At 47.7% G+C, this 15,882-nt stretch overlaps 8 protein-coding genes across 8 annotated transcripts; 5 read left to right on the top strand and 3 right to left on the bottom strand.

The window, feature by feature from the left end:
* Positions 1-250: 250 nt before the first annotated feature.
* Positions 251-2,015, top strand: FPOAC1_007859 (uncharacterized protein; the record flags this gene model as incomplete). The annotated part of the gene is made up of 5 exons (XM_044852307.1): positions 251-332; positions 378-598; positions 644-895; positions 941-1,723; positions 1,767-2,015. 5 exons carry the CDS (start codon positions 251-253, stop codon positions 2,013-2,015), a joined length of 1,587 nt encoding a protein of 528 aa, XP_044704977.1.
* An 855-nt stretch (positions 2,016-2,870) lies between these two features.
* On the top strand, positions 2,871-3,295 carry FPOAC1_007858 (uncharacterized protein; the record flags this gene model as incomplete). Its single annotated transcript, XM_044852306.1, has 3 exons — positions 2,871-3,030; positions 3,082-3,237; positions 3,288-3,295. The coding sequence occupies 3 exons, from the start codon at positions 2,871-2,873 to the stop codon at positions 3,293-3,295; spliced, it is 324 nt and encodes a 107-aa protein (XP_044704976.1).
* A 207-nt stretch (positions 3,296-3,502) lies between these two features.
* Positions 3,503-6,191, bottom strand: FPOAC1_007857 (uncharacterized protein; the record flags this gene model as incomplete). Its single annotated transcript, XM_044852305.1, has 5 exons — positions 3,503-4,753; positions 4,798-5,528; positions 5,571-5,953; positions 5,998-6,052; positions 6,098-6,191. The coding sequence occupies 5 exons, from the start codon at positions 6,189-6,191 to the stop codon at positions 3,503-3,505; spliced, it is 2,514 nt and encodes an 837-aa protein (XP_044704975.1).
* A 287-nt stretch (positions 6,192-6,478) lies between these two features.
* On the top strand, positions 6,479-7,436 carry FPOAC1_007856 (uncharacterized protein; the record flags this gene model as incomplete). The annotated part of the gene is made up of 3 exons (XM_044852304.1): positions 6,479-6,482; positions 6,528-6,661; positions 6,705-7,436. 3 exons carry the CDS (start codon positions 6,479-6,481, stop codon positions 7,434-7,436), a joined length of 870 nt encoding a protein of 289 aa, XP_044704974.1.
* A 955-nt stretch (positions 7,437-8,391) lies between these two features.
* On the bottom strand, positions 8,392-9,390 carry FPOAC1_007855 (uncharacterized protein; the record flags this gene model as incomplete). Its single annotated transcript, XM_044852303.1, has 3 exons — positions 8,392-8,403; positions 8,454-9,067; positions 9,114-9,390. 3 exons carry the CDS (start codon positions 9,388-9,390, stop codon positions 8,392-8,394), a joined length of 903 nt encoding a protein of 300 aa, XP_044704973.1.
* Positions 9,391-10,294: 904 nt separating this feature from the next.
* On the top strand, positions 10,295-10,678 carry FPOAC1_007854 (uncharacterized protein; the record flags this gene model as incomplete). The annotated part of the gene is made up of 2 exons (XM_044852302.1): positions 10,295-10,325; positions 10,371-10,678. 2 exons carry the CDS (start codon positions 10,295-10,297, stop codon positions 10,676-10,678), a joined length of 339 nt encoding a protein of 112 aa, XP_044704972.1.
* Positions 10,679-10,810: 132 nt separating this feature from the next.
* Positions 10,811-12,673, bottom strand: FPOAC1_007853 (uncharacterized protein; the record flags this gene model as incomplete). Its single annotated transcript, XM_044852301.1, has 3 exons — positions 10,811-10,898; positions 10,943-12,436; positions 12,480-12,673. 3 exons carry the CDS (start codon positions 12,671-12,673, stop codon positions 10,811-10,813), a joined length of 1,776 nt encoding a protein of 591 aa, XP_044704971.1.
* A 301-nt stretch (positions 12,674-12,974) lies between these two features.
* Positions 12,975-15,464, top strand: FPOAC1_007852 (uncharacterized protein; the record flags this gene model as incomplete). Its single annotated transcript, XM_044852300.1, has 9 exons — positions 12,975-13,020; positions 13,066-13,121; positions 13,168-13,293; positions 13,336-13,410; positions 13,454-13,651; positions 13,695-13,953; positions 13,998-14,192; positions 14,240-14,440; positions 14,485-15,464. 9 exons carry the CDS (start codon positions 12,975-12,977, stop codon positions 15,462-15,464), a joined length of 2,136 nt encoding a protein of 711 aa, XP_044704970.1.
* Between the last annotated feature and the right edge of the window lie 418 nt (positions 15,465-15,882).

Genomic DNA, 15,882 nt, shown 5'->3' with positions numbered 1-15,882 from the left:
GCCATGTCAATATCAATGACTGATATGCTGAAACAGGCATGGTCTACGCAGCCACGAACTTATTCGACAGTTCTGGTTGGCTTGGATAAGATTCAATTCGTAAATCTAGATTGAGGGGAAAGAGAACATGGGGTAATCCGGGGTAGCGTCAAGGAGATCAGGGATGTCACCCTCTCCCCGGGTATTTAGTCGACAATGTCCTTTGATGCGAAATGAACGATTCGATACCCCTAACTGCAGCTCTTCAATCATGGTGTCTTTCAAAACAGCCTTTGCTCTGTCCTTGCAGGAGGTTGATGCTGCGGCACCTCCTGGAACGATCCAAATCCATCGTGAGTCTGCATCTACCGTGGGAGAACAACACTAACACCCAATAGGTGAAGAAGAAGACGGCCGCCATACTTTGAACCCTACCGACGACCCTCGAGACCCTCTCAACTTTCCATTATGGAACAAGATTACGGCTCTGCTTGTCGTTTCATTGTATGCGTTTGTCACCAACTTTACCTCTGGTGTCATCGCACCCGCGTTCCAGCTTTGGCCTATGATATTTCCCAAAGATCCAAGAAGTCTTTCTGAGCTTTCTACCTTGATGGCTGTATGGACTCCAAGCTCATTTGAGATCATCACTAACAGGGTGCAGATCAATGTCCTCTTCCTTGGCGCAGGAAATATTTGGTGGGTGCCACTGTCGAATTGGATGGGCCGCCGACCTGTTCTTATCGTCGCGACACTTCTCCTCACTTTCAGTACACTTTGGTGCGGACTTGCGACTTCATACGACTCTCTACTTGCTGCCAGAGCCTTTCAGGGTATGGGTGGTGCCGCAGCAGATTCAGTCGCTCCCGCGTTGGTTGGAGATATGTTTCCCGTTCATCAACGTGGTCGTGCAATGGTTTGTGCCCTATTCAACCACGGTAAATGTCACTGACGTTTTAAGGCTGTTTACACCATCATGTTGGTCGTTGGGCCACTCGCGGGTGGCATCTCTGGAGGCTACATCGCTTATCAGCAGGGCTGGAAGATGATCTTTTGGGTTGGTCTTGCAATGTCGGCAGCCTGTCTTGTTGGAGTCATCTTCCTCGTCCCCGAGACTTTATACAGCAGAAGCGCACCAATCGAGGGTGTGCCCCGTTCGGAGTCTGAAAAGCAAGCCCAGTTAGGGAACAATGAACACGTCGAAGACAAGCAGACCGCCACAGTTGGCGAGCGACAGACCACAAAGCCATTCACCTACGCACAGTCCTTGGGTTTCATCAAGCCCCGCGGCAGTCTACTCCAGCAATTCATCCGACCCTGGCGAACACTTGCTCTCCCTGGTACTTGGGTAGTTATGCTTCACTACGCGGGCCTTGTGGGAGGTATCGTATCCATTTCGACCATCGGACCCCAGATTGTGGCCAGCCCACCATATCTCTGGAAAGCAAACGCAGGTTTGATCAATATTGGTGCTCTTATCGGTGGCATCATTGGATACATTTACACTCATATGCTGGCCGATGGTCAACTTGTCAAAAAAGCAAGCAAGAAGCGTCATGGCGTTGCCGAAGCTGAAGATCGACTACCTACCCTATTCTTCCCGCTCTTTGTAGCCACAGGCGGACTACTTGTTTTCGGATTCTGTGCTCAACATCCAGGAGGAAACATGTGGGTTGGATTGCAGTTTGGTTATGGAATGCTCACTTTTGGTCTGATGCAAGTTCCCTCTGTTGGATTCAATTATGTAAGTGCCCATGACTTTTTGATGATTTATCTAACATGTCCAGCTCATCGACTCGTATCACTCTTTGGCCGCCGATTGTTTCACAATGGTCACCATTCTTCGAGCAATCATTGCATTTGCCTGGACATTTTTCGTGGCTGATTGGATTCATCACAAAGGACCTGCAGAGCCATTTGGTATTTTTGGACTTTTAATGGGAATATTTTCTCTGCTGACAGTTCCGCTTTGGATGTTTGGAAAGCGAATGAGAATTGCGACAGCGGAAAGGGTCCTTCGTTGGCAGGGATTCTAAAGGACCACTTGTCATGATCCTTGCTTGAGCCTCATCGCACCAGGGTGAAGAATGAAGAGCAAGATTCGACCGTCTGTGGCCATCTGATGGTTCTATCATGTGAAACGATGATATATACTTGGCAACTACTATGGAATTCTATGGTTGTCTCTTGTCTTCTGTTGATCCCGACCCACCTGTTGACAATCCCTCAAAACTAAGCCAAGAAATCTAGACTCAACGTCTCACCGGAAGAGATCATCTCTGAATGCAACGATAGGCAGAACATCAGCTTACGAATAGTGAAGCGGTTATCAAAACGAAACAACTCATCCCCTCTTTCCTCCCCCTCAAATGCCAAGCCCATAATAAAAAGAGGCGCCAAGGATTTGTTGTCCATTGGATACTATCCCCGACTTGCCAAGACTTTTCTCACCGCATAGCCGTCTTCATGTAAGACGAGAGGATTGATTTGTTTCAAAGCGCATGAAAGTCAAATTTATTTTTATATTTACTAGAGGCCTCCTGATGTAGTCTTCCCGAGACAAACATACGCAGGAACCAATAGAATATGTACTGTCCTATCATATAAAAGGCGGGTCTTTTGTACTGAGGGTCCATGAAGCAGGCGGGGATTCAGGGGTCCATATCATGTAAGAGAGTGGACTCTGATGCATTGCATTCGTGGCATCTTTTTCAACGCTCCTGCACGGTTGACTCGGTCTTGGTTTCTTGGCTCTTGTGGAAGGCGCATACGTGAGGCCTCGTGAATCACTGCCCTCTTGAATATATATAGACCTTAACCGTCGGTCTTCGCTTTGGTTCTTCATCAACACTTCACTTCCAACACAACCATACCCTAAACAAACCACGAAAATGGGCAACTTCCACGAGAGCTCTTCCAACATCTGGCTCGAGGATGGTCACATCCTTCACGCCAACTGTGGCAACGGTGATGGCGATGAGGTCGAGTCTACTCTTGACCTTGACTACTACATCGGTAACAGCGACGGTGCTTTCGAGTGGGGTGGTGAGAGTAAGTCAAACAGCAACACTTTTGAATCAATAGCTTACTGACTTGACTCAGACTTCTCCGGTTCTGCTTCCGATATCTCTCTTGAGATGGAGGGCGATGGTCAACCTATCCTCCGCGCCCAGTTGAACCCCATGGACGGTGACCCTGTCGATGCCGACCTCAACCTTGCAGAGCGCATTGGCAACGACTGCGGCACTCTTATCTTCCGTGAGTTTTTACTTGAACAATTTAACGACCATTTACTAACAAGACGTTAGTTGCTTAAACATCTTTCTGAGAACGGTATCTTGCGATGAGAGGTAGAGGCAGAAACAAACAACAAATCAAGTAAAACATTTCAATGATGAGTCCCTATCTACGTGAACGTTGTGATTTAGTGAGGCCGTAATGGCTATCTGGACAAAGTAAATGGTGCTTCAACATTATGCACGCCATCGGCACTGAAACATGCATCAATCCCACCAACCTGGTATCAAGCATCCATCTTTCTCTTTGCAGAATTCTCCAATTCCCCCATAAGCTGTACCAATTTTTCTGTGAGGTGTGGTGTTGGCAACCCCGCAAAGTTTTTCCTCACAACGCCCATTACAGCTTCCATGACTTTATTAGGTTGACTCAGCGATACACTCATCATTATTTCACCTTGTCCTTCAATCTCGGAATGCCATCGAATACAGGGCTGTCCTTGACCAAACCCCTTGAATCGTTGCAATGCGAGACTGTCCACGTCGTCGAGATACACGTTTTGGCTGAGTGCGCGCGACTGGTCAGACAACAAACCGTAAACCCAAAAGGCCAAGCTGGCGTGGTAGAGTATAATGGCCATGGGTCCGCGCATGGAGCCTTTCGGTGATTCTTTGGCGATTTGTACAATTTGAGCCGCGTGGTAGATTGTGTGCCGAGCAGCTTCACTTTTAGCCCAATCTCGAACCATTGGGTAGACTGCGCGTGCGCGTTCAGGACCTTCCATGCCAGCGAATATTTGAATATCTTCGAATGGCATCTGTAAATGCAAGAGCGTGAGTTCGAGGCGCATTTTGATCTCGGGGTCTGCGGCGGCATCCGCTGACAAACTCAATTTCAAGTGGCCAGTCAGTTTCAGTAACTCGTCTTTCCGCATCTCTGTCACAAGAGTGTTCCATCGGCGTGGTTTGGATCTTTGAAGGGATGCTATTTGGAGGTATTCCCAACACATGGTCCAAGTACACGCAAGGACGGCGAGAATCGCAGCGTAAGCATCTACCGAGCCCGCATAGTTGTTCAAAACGTCGGGATCATCAATGACATCTGCGACGTAAAGTGGTTCGCTGTCGACACGCGAAGCCATCAGGGAACTCCACTGCTCTGGAGACGAAGCAGTCCACAATTCTGCATTTCCCGGCAAAGGCAGTAGAACCTCTGCGTACGAGACTAAGGGGCCGACCATCAACGCCATGGAAGAGTTTGCATCGTGGGAGAGCATTCGTAGGGCAAGCCGCTTGAATGATTCATGCTGTATCCAGTCCAGCCAATCTTGACGCGAAGCACGGGCGACAGATTTGTGATCAGAGTAGGCAGACCTTTTGAATTTTCCATCACGGCGCATCATGGTCAAAACAGGATTAAAGAAGCTTTCTGCGATTTCGACCTTCCTGGGTAGACCGCTCCAAATCCCCATTTCCAGGATGATGAGAAAGGCTTGGGTGAGTTGGAGGTCTCGGACGAGAGTGTTGTCGCGTTCCCACTATAACCGTTAGTACGTGCTAATATGGTGATTTGGAAACCTACATGTTTGGCTACAGCAACCCGGAGGCATTCTTGTATAGCATAACCAAGCTTTGACAAAGCTGGGTCGGAAGTCAAGACAGCACCACAAGCGGCCATGGCGGCAACCAGCTCAGGTCTCTTTTCGTTCGGGTTGAAGGAAGCGGCATGGATGAAAGCTGTGGCGTGTGTGACGGAAGAGGTCAAGTAGAACTGAAGCAGAGTGTCTAATAACTCGGCGGACGGAAATGATGCAACTGCTTTGGAGAGATGATCTGACCGACAACTACTCACAACCATCATCAGAATCCGATCTCGTGCAGGTCCTTCCAGCTTGGCACAAGTGACCCTCGTGTTCAAATCCAACGCGACACCAGACTCGGGAGAAGGATACGCGGAGTCGGTAGCAGGAAGAGAAAGGTTGTGTTCTTCGGCGCCTGCATGATCCTTTGCGTTGGGTCTAAACTTCCAATGCGAGTTCTGGAATGCTTCGGTACACATGGCGGCTGGCTCACCCGGATCGGTATGTGACGCAGCGCGTGGTGTCTGAGCTCCTCGTGGTGTTGGCTGAATACTCCGTATCTCGAAGGGAATGGTTGCATTATAAGAGTCGAGGAATCGTAGGTCAATGTCGTCGAGCTCATTGTAGGAGAACATCTCTACATCGTTGGTGGTAGAGGCCCAGGTACCAGAGAGGAGGTTGAGGTCTGGAAATTGGAAGGATAGAGGGTCTGTCGGTGGATTCAAGGATGGGTCTTGATTGTTAGCGGTTGAAATGAACATGGTGTCAGACTTACCAAGATTTTGGAAAAGGCTTTGAGTTGTTTGAGGCGTCAAGATATCCAAAGACGGCTGACCCATCACTGACGAACCAGAATTCGAAATACTTGTTTGTTCTCCAAACCCTGTCATGGATTCATTTGAAAACATAGACTCATTCTGCTGTTGGTCCTCAGGCGAGGCATAGTCTGCGTCCATCTCCATTGGATCATTCCACTTGCACTCAATGCCCTTTTCTTGGCACCTCCGACAGGGTTTCTCATCGCTACACCGTAGATGATTCGACGAACAGGCTTTACAAGCCTTGCCTACCCTTCCTGGCATGAACCGGGGTTGATCAGACACTGAACCTTCCCCAGCTTGTGAACCGTGACCAGAGACATGTCTCTTGAGGAGGTCACTGAAGATGTTAGTCAGCGTCACATAGCAATAGACATTACTAACGGTCTGGTGAAGGCTTTTGGACAGACATGGCACTTGTAAGGTTTGGTCTGTGTATCTATTCATCGTCAGTCTCGACCCTCAAGTCCCAGAACCAACTTACGGGAGCGCACGTGACGAGCTAGATGATCAAGACGCTTATAATTCTTCTTGCATGAACCACATTGGAACATGCCCGGTTGAGTCGTCGACGACATTGTGTAGTCTGATGGAAGTGGAGAGACGATGCGATGGATTCGGGACGTGGAGGAAGGAGGAAAATACAGGGAAAGTCGCGTTTTTCCCCTCGGGTCGGATATTCAGTGAAAGCCGGGGTAAATCTGGACCCTGGGCGAATGCGGGGGTGGCACATTTCGACCGTCTGAGGGAAGGTGCAGTCGGCAGTTGCCGAATATTCAGACTCCTCCACATCCCGAGAACCTCGTCGCATTTTATCATCCTCAAGTTACACTCGACACTTGATATAGATCGATAATCACCTGAAATGGGTATGTTTTGGCGATTCACGATCAATTCATCGCTAACAATGAAAGCCGATTTGACACCAGTTCACTTCTTCTCCCATGGGTCAACCATGATGCTGGGAGAAGAATCCCAGTCAGCCGACTACTGGAAAAAGGCTGGCGATCAAGCTTTAGCAAACAAGATCAAAGGAGTGATCATGATGGTATGTTTATTCTGTCTCTATCATCTGATTACTAACAAATTAGGGCGCTCATTGGGATGCAGAAGGAGATCGCATGGAAGTCGCCATGAATCCCAAACCAGGCAAATCCCCCGTCGCATACGTTCATCCATCCAAATACGTCGATTACGAACTTGTCCCCGATTTACCCACCGGAGAAAAGTGTATTTCCCTATTGAAGAATGCTGGGTTCAACGTTTCAGCCAATCCAAACTTTGAATGGATCCACGATACATATCTTATTCTCATTCGCATGTTTCCCAACGGCTGCCCTCCCACGACACTTATCTCTATGAACGCTCGATTCGATCCACACTACCATATGCGCGTCGGTGCCACTCTTCGTTCTCTCCGAAAAGAAGGGTACCTCATAATCGGTTCTGGCGGTGCGGTGCATAACCTTTACCGCAACATCTGGGCGCCAATTGTCTATTACTCGGACAACTTTGCGCAGGAGAAGCCACCCGAGTCATGGGCTTTGGAGTTTCGACAGGCTGTGGAAGATGTGATCAAGAACAATAGCGGACCTAGGTTGAGGAGGGCAATGACGAGATTGATGAAGCATCCTTGTTACCGGGATGCACATGCTACAGATGACCACTTTATGTCGGCCATGTTTGTGGCTGGAGCTGCAGGCGATGAAGAGGATGATGGTGTGTATGGTGAGCTCAAGGCAGAGGATTGGGAGTTGACGAATATGTGTAACAGTCAGTTTACCTTTGGGGCATGGCCCAGAACTCTCGGAGTGGCTGCATAGTGATCAATCGATTGTTGGATTGAAGAGTTTGATAAATTGAGAATTGTACAATCAGATACATAAACACATTCGTCAGTCTACAACAGAATTTGACGATGACAATAACATTTCAATGTTATAACAGGCGAAGCAATAGCTTTTCTTTCCTTCGGTTCTGTTGTCGGATACAGCATCACGCGTGTCTAGAATGACACTGTTGTTCTTGTGAACATGAATACTTAATTACACCCCTCTGGCCTTGAAAGCCCATCGTGTTCGCTTCGACGTGTTCACCAGAATTGCATGTTTCTTCGTCTCCACCAGAATTGTGCAATGTCGCATTCGGTACAAGAACGTGGTCGAGACTGTCATCGAAAGGAATTTGTCTTTAAAGCCTATGGGATGTAAACAGGATTTACCAAAGCCTGTAAGACAATGTAGGATAACACATGACAGGGCAACGGTGCCAAGAAATGCAACATCTGTCATCGTACGCCCGCATACTGAGACAATTTTGAGTCTCGTTCGACTTGTTTCTGGTAGTTGGAGACAACCTTCTCCATGGGGTGAGTGGCATAGGGGGAGTGAATTGGCATTCATGAGTATTGGATGAAACCTCTTTTTAAAACATATCTGGCACTACAAGTTATCTTTTCAATGTGTCACTGATGCGGTCTGGACGTAGCTGAATGTGTTGCTAATGACATTCCAGTGTTGTCATCCTATGTCTACCAATTGAATGCTGTTGTTCTTGGTGAGAGGTTTCCGTGTAAACTAGAGACAACTGAATGAATAGAACGTAGGACTGATAGTAATAATATCAAGTGACAATTCGCAGCACAAGGTCAATGCATGGACAGAATAAGAGACGTTCAAAACAGTGTTTATTACTTAAATATGTATTGAGAATAATATCTTGGATTATTAAGATTCTTCACCAAACCCTTGTTGCCTAGCACCCCCTTGTCTCATCAATTTAGCTGGAGATCTGTCTTTTTGTTAGTAATGAAATGAAAGACTGATTGACTAATGACTCACCTCAATGATAGCAGGGCCAGCGGCGACGGTGTCATCAGAGACAGCAGTGTTGCAGCTGGTGAGGACAACGTAGGTCTGTCCAGCAAAGCCCTCGGGAATCTCAACAGTGAAACCACCGTCAACGGGCTTGGCCTCAACAAAGGTGGGACCAGTGACAGCAATGAAAGCAGCATAGACCTTCTGGCCATCAGCAGCCTCGACAGCGTATCCAGGGGTAAGGAGAGTGACAGTTGAACCAGTCACAACAGCCTCCTTGGAAGCCTCAGCGGCCAAAGCGGGGAAAGCCTTGACAGGAAGGGCAGGGTTGGACTTGGGGCAGCCAGTAATGAAACCCGAAGCCAGGGAGTAGACCTCGTTGTAGGTCAAGGGGGCATCGAAAGGCTGAGGGAAGGGAACCTCCTTGATACCAGCGCGGATGTAGGAAGAGTGGCGAGCCTCAACAGTGAGGATGGAACCAGCAGCAGTGAGGTATGCCTTGCTCATGATGTCGGCAGCAGCACCGAGGTAAGCCGAGACACCGACACCCTCAAGAACAGAGGCAGTGGCGAGGAAAGACTTGACATCAGTGACACCGAAGGAGTAGGTGCACTTTTCAACAGGGGTAACACCGGCGGCTAAAAAGTCAGTATCAATGCAACAGATGCTGGAAGTCAAACGTACCCTTGAGGCCCTTGGTGAGAAAGTCGACGTGAGCAGTCTCATCGCTGGAAACCTTCTTGATGTTGTTGTAAAAGGTAGAGTCGTAACCAGCATCGGCAAAGTCTTTCTCAGTAAAGTTGGAGAGACCTTGGAGGTAGAACTGGTTCTCGAGATGCTCAAGAGTGAGAGCGTAGTTGAGAATGACACCGTCGTTGATGGCAGACTCACGCTTCTGAATGGCAGGGGCAGCAGCAGCAAAGCCAGCAGCGGCGAGAGTGAGGGATGTAGAGAAGTACATGATGAGTTTGTAATGTAATTAGGTATTAAAGATGAGAGAGTGTAGTGAGAGATGGTGATGAGAGATTGTGATGGTGAGGTTATTTTCAACGAGAAGTCATCATGTATTATATCTTGAACAACTCATAGGTCTCCAAATCACCAATTCAATCTCAATGATTCAACTTACAAACATCTACTCGGCATCTTCCATATCCGACCCGTTCTTACCGACTGCGTGTAATCTTAATGAACCCTTACTAAAACTACCAGTCCAGTCTAGACTCTAGCCCTAAGAAACCCCCTCTCTCAAACAAAACATACTAGACTCAATTGCCGAACAATGACGTTATTCAAGTTCCCAAAACTGTTTGTCTCTGCCAAATTAGGTCTGTGCAGAATGATGATCAGGGCGCCTTTCACGGAAGGCTTCTTGCCGGCTGTTTTAGCGTTGACAATGATTTGAGATCTCCAAATCTAATGGTGGGGCTGTTTTCTATCGGCATGTTTCGTTTCCGTGAGCTAACATGAATGGAGGTTTAGATCGACTCTTAGTCTCTGTTCGTGAGACATCTTTCGGGATTCTAACTATCCGATCGAATATAGCCTGAGATAATAAGATTGCGCATGTCGATCTGGGGTAAGTTTCTAAAGGATTGTTTTTTTGTTTAGGCTTCAATATGGAATTCAGGAGATTTGATCTAGTGGTTTAGTAACAATGCCGAAATCCCTCGGATGTTGTATGCTCCGTGCTTTAACACACTTTAGGAATGTTTAATTGTTGTTATTGTGATTGTGTTACTATCTGCGTGTAGTTCTTAATTCCTGTTATCCCTCTCATCTTGTTGTTTCAAAACAAGCTTTCAATACCTCAACTCATTCACTCACTACTATCTCACTCATTTCGCACAATACCCTCAGCAAACATGAAGTTTTTCGTTGTTGCAAGCGTTGCCTGTATGAAAGAAACTCCCATACTTTGAATGTGACTAACATTTACAGTCCTTTCCGGTGCTTACGCCGACTCTGCATCTACCACCGTTACTTGCAGCGGATGCCCTACGGCCGTTACGACTCCTGAGATCGTAACACGATCCGATCTGCCTGCTGTATCTTGCACCGAGAAGCCCCTCAAGATCGTCACCAACACCAAGGGTGCTTCTGGTGTTGCAGCCCCTACCGGATCCGACTCTGGATCTGGACCTGCTTCTACACCTACTCAAGTTCCTGTTTCTGGTGCTAGTGCCAACAAGATGGGAGGCGCTGGCATGGCTGTTGCTGCTGCTGTTGCGGCAGTTTATCTCCTTTAGAGTGTTTGAAGAATGGATAGGTGCACGTGGAGGTTAATGTGGCTGTCAGAGTGGCACTGAAGTTTATGTATATACAAGCTCTAATAAATCTTTAATACCACTGGTTTCTATATAGTTTCGCCAATTCTAATGCTAGTTTGGGATGACAGGGAGAGTGATATAATTCTGTTGTCGTGGACCAAAATGAATATGGTTGTGTCCCTGGAAAATATCGGGACATCTAAAAAGTTAGCAATTTCTCAAAAAATAGAGACAAAAACTCACCTGTCGACGGTATCATTATGTTGGAAAATACCAGATCCTTGAGTATCACCAGACGCGACTTCAAATACCAATTTGCCACCCTTGTCAACCACGACATTCGTAGGCCAAATCTCGACATCCACAGCGTAAACCTCACCCTGTATCACAGGAAGAACATCTTTGCTGGTGTAGTTGCGATGAGGCAGCCACTCACGATGCTTAGGGTGTTCTTGGTCAACCTTGCGTAGAGACACTCGAAGCCAACCCTTGGTTACGGGAACAGGATCACCTGCTGTGCCAGTGTAAAAGACCTCTTGGCCTGAAGGATCAATGTGTCGGAGGGTCACAAAAAGATCAATGTCGCTCGGTGTAGGACCTGATGGGTCGGGAGATACAGAAACATTAAGATGGGCGACGACGTGACCTGTAATTTCCGTCTCGGCTTCAAACGCTGGGGTCGAAAATTGCAGTACTTCAGGCTTCTCCAGGGTACCCAATGCCTTGTAGGACAACTTCTTGCGGTTGGTCTTTGGTTCTTCCCAGCTCAGTCCTTGCTCCGGGGTAAGGAAGAGCTTTTTGTACTGCGTGCGCGCAATAGGCCATTCAGTTTCTTCTCGACGAGGATACACCTTTTCTTTTTCCGCATCGTTGAAGCCGACGTTGCCCTTGCGCAAGACGAGACTGACGGGTGCGACTTTTCCTTCTTGGGACCAACCGACACGATCTTCGCCCTTGAGAAAAGCATCAAGGAAACTCCGTTGAATCTCAACTTCCTCTTCATAGTAAAATGGTAAATCGTGGCGACCGGTGATAAGACGGAGATACTTGAACCTGGATCCTGCGTGGGTGTATCCTTCAATGTTGCCCCGTAAGTGGAGAAGAATGCCGCCCCAGTTGCCGACTGACAACAGGGGAACCTCGATATCACCCATGTCGTACTCCTTGGACGCGTAGTAAGCATCATCGCGGAAGCGGTTGGCTTGGTTGTCGATTGTCTGGTCTTGTCTGTTGGCTTCAAGCTCATCCTCAGGTAAATCACCCTCAATCGTGTCAGGTCCCCAATTTCTTGCGTTTCGTCCAGGTCTTCCATACTGGTTTGTGATGACTTGTCGATTCCACCAAAATTTGATGAAAGCGTTGGACAGAATACCGCCATGGCGACACCGATCTCGGTAATAATCGGACATGCCCTCCCAAGGCACAATCGCGCTCAGACCCTTTGGTTTTCTCGCGGCAACGCGCCATTGACTACCAGCGTAGTAGCTGATGCCAAGAAGACCAACTTTGCCGGATGACCAGGGTTGTTCAGCGGCCCACTCAACGACATCAAAAAAGGCTTCGCTTGTGCCGCGAGACATGGTGTCAAGTTTGCCGGAAGATTGACCAAGACCTCGCTCATCAGCACGGACGATAGCATAGCCGTTCTTTGTCCAGAAGGCTGGATCTGGGGTTTCCCATGCTGAGTGTTCAGACTTGTGCTGGGGGTTCACTTCGCTAAAGGACTTGGGATGGAAGCTAAGACGTTAGTGGATGTTGTTGTTAGGTTGAGACAACTTACTCTTGATACGAAATATCCTTTCCGTAGGGCCCGTATGTGACGAGAACAGGAACTTTGTCAACACCCTTGGGTCGATAGACGTTCAAACGAACAAGTCCGTCACCGGCTTTGAGAGGAACAGTAGCATTCTGTTCAAAGATGTAAGGAAATGATTCCTCATCTATCGTGTGGATGTCTTTGATTGGGTTAGGCATTGTGAGTGAAATAAGATGTTGGTATGAAAGATCTTACGTTCTTGACATCCATATTTGATTTATCATGAGTGGATATCTTCTCAATTACCTGTCGATACCCGAATTATTCGGTTGATTGTGAGGTGGAGGGTTCCGAGCCTGCTTCGGTTGCGTGGGGCCGATACCCGAAAATGCGACGATCGGACAACTGGGGAAATATTTTCCGACAACAGCAGGTGCAGTGAAAGTTATTAAGGAAAGTGCCCAGTGAGGGTCCTGCCAAGTTTACTGAGATCTACTACTTCTTTTCTCATCAAAAATCATGACTTTAGACACGACACCTTTGAACGTACTCATTGTTGGAGCGGGTAAGTTATCGGGTCCTTACTTGATCGAGTTAGCTAACGTTTTAGGCATCGGAGGACTTACCGCGGCCCTTGGACTACGCCAACAGGGCCACCATGTAACGGTACGCAAAGCTTATCTGATCATCAATCAGTACTGATAGTAATCAGTTATTCGAACGATCCCAACTAGCGAAAGAAGTCGGAGCCGCCATTCATCTTGCGCCAAACTGCCATGGAATTCTACGAAGATTTGGAGTGTACTCAGAAACCTTTGGCGCCAATCCGGTCGAAGGAGTAGGTCAACCACAATCAATGAGACAAAAGACTGACTTTTAGATCACTGAATATACCGGCACCGGAGAAACCAAATTTGATATGAATTTGACAGGTCCTTTGTCCATTTGGGAAAATGTACGTCTTTGTTCCTTTGTTTGTTCTTTGCTAACACACCCAGCCATGGGTCCTTTCTCACCGTGTTCGTCTTCATGAAGAGCTCAAGAGATTAGCAACATCCACCGAGGGCAAAGGAACACCAGCCATCCTCAAGACATCCAGTCCAGTAGTAGATGTTGATCCTTCAACGGCGACTGTCAAATTCGAAGATGGCACTACGGCGTCTGGAGATTTGGTTCTTGGTGCCGATGGCGTCAGCGTATGTTGGACACATTTTCTTCGGTCAATACTGACATTTCCAGTCAATAACCCGAAACATCGTCACCGATACAGATATCAAGCCCTTTGGCTCCGGGAAGAGCGCTTTCCGATTCTTGGTTCCTCACGATGTTATCCGCAACAATGAAGCTACCAAGGTTTTCACGGAGCGAACTGGATTCATGACCATGTGGATGGGCGATGATCGTCGATTGATCATGTATCCTTGTTCGAACAACACTTTTATGAACTTTGTCGCTATCCACCCCAGCAATCTTTCCGCTGGTGCGAACAAGGGTGCTGGTATGTCATTGAGACGCAAAAACAGGACTTGGCTAATCATACAGGCTGGGGACGTGGTGGTAGCACCGACCTACTAAAAGAAGTGTACAAGGACTTTGAGCCAAGAGTCCGAGCTCTTCTGGAGTTGGTGGATGCTGATGAACTGAAGCTTTGGACTTTGTTGGATATGGACCGCATTCCGACTTGGCACAAGGAGAGGCTGGTACTTCTCGGAGACGCAGCTCATCCATTCTTGCCTCGTGAGTTGGCCAGTTTTTAGCTGTCCATTTAGCTGACGCATCGACAGACCAAGGACAAGGAGGCGGTATTGCAATCGAAGACGCGGCGTCATTGACTGCTCTACTCCCACTAGGCACGACAGCAGCCGACATTCCATCTCGACTGTCGCTATATGAAAGGACAAGAGACGAAAGAGCGCATAAAGTTCAAGAATTTACACGACAGGCAGGAGAGGATCTACATGGAGAGAAGCGTGCCAAATTCAATAGTGAGAAACCGCTTGTCTTGATAGATCAGTCCTAACAGCCGCAGTCTACCAGTTCCTCGACTACAATTTCAACCACGATGAATGGCACAACTCTACGAAAGCCCTCAAAGATTATTTGTACTCCCAAAACACGAACCTCCACTGGAAGTCTCCTCTATCATTTGGTCCCATGCCCAGTCCACGCCAAGATATTGTCGGTCAACGCCACAATGGTACAAATTCATCCTTCACTACATATTCTGTGCGCTTCAAGTCATCGGCAACATATCTCAAGACTCTCTTCCCTACACCACAATTCAGCTTCTTCAAGCCTGGAACTGTCGCAGAAGCTACATTTGCCTGCACCGAGTTGAGTGGCATGAAGTGGCTGGGCGGAGGCGGGTATAGATACTTTGGTCTCTGGCTGCACGGCGTTCAATACGAAAAGAAGGATGGAAGTAAGGTCTTTGGGTCGTTCTTGGCGGTTTTGATGGAGAATCTGGCAGATCCCATCATCACTGGAAGAGAGGAGCTTGGTATGCCGAAGTTGTTCTGTGACATTGACGTCGAAGAAAAGGATTCGGCGACCAAAATTCAATGCAGTTGGAGAGGCGCAAAGTTTGTTGATATTTCCATCAACGGGCTGGCTGAAGCTAATGTCAATGGCACAAACGGGACCAACAGCGTCAATGGCGTCAATGGTGTGCCAAAACCTACAGGACCTCCAGGCGCCCCTCCACTACCAACAGAACAAGGACAACTCATCTACCGTTATGTTCCCTCGGTGGGCAACCCAGGTGTTCCAGACGCAGCTTACCCTGTGTTTATACCGGATGGTTTGGAGACGACGCCTCGAAAGATTGAAACGACCTGGGTTGGCAGTGGAGCTGAGTTGAACTTGACAGCTGGATCTTGGGATACCTTGCCAACATTGAATCATATTGCGACTGGATTCTCGGAGATTCCTGTCTATGGGATTATCAAGAGCAAGATTGAGCGTGGAACAGGTGTCGATGATATTTCTCATGCAAGGAGGGTGGAGTAGATATTTCCATCAATTTACTTTTGGATTATGTTTACCTGGAAATACTATGGTGTCTTTTGATTGTATGCTACATTGTTCCACTTTGACAAGCCGGTTCAATCTTCACACGTCTTATCCCACTCTAACATCTCTTCTCTAATAAAAGCAGGCCATCATCATGAGCTTCCTCAACCATGCCTCTGTCATCCTCCCATGTGTTCCTAGCCTTCCCTTCAGACTAACTTGGCGCCTCCATCATTCTGTCTTTTGTCTTTGTTGAGTAGGATATACAGATCAGTCTTGAGATCTGGGATGATGGATTGCAGGTTAGATAATAGCATCCTGCTATCCAACAAGGTTTCCATCCGGCTGGCCCTAGTGCCTCAAGGTGTCAGAAGAGTTGGCCGCTAGAAGCATAAGGGACGAAATTAGTGAGTCA

The sequence above is a fragment of the Fusarium poae genome, chromosome 3 (genome assembly GCF_019609905.1).
Source record: "Fusarium poae strain DAOMC 252244 chromosome 3, whole genome shotgun sequence".
Classification (NCBI taxonomy): Eukaryota; Fungi; Ascomycota; class Sordariomycetes; order Hypocreales; family Nectriaceae; genus Fusarium; species Fusarium poae.
Note: the sequence above shows the minus strand (reverse complement) of the source record. Positions and strands in the feature narration are given on the sequence as shown.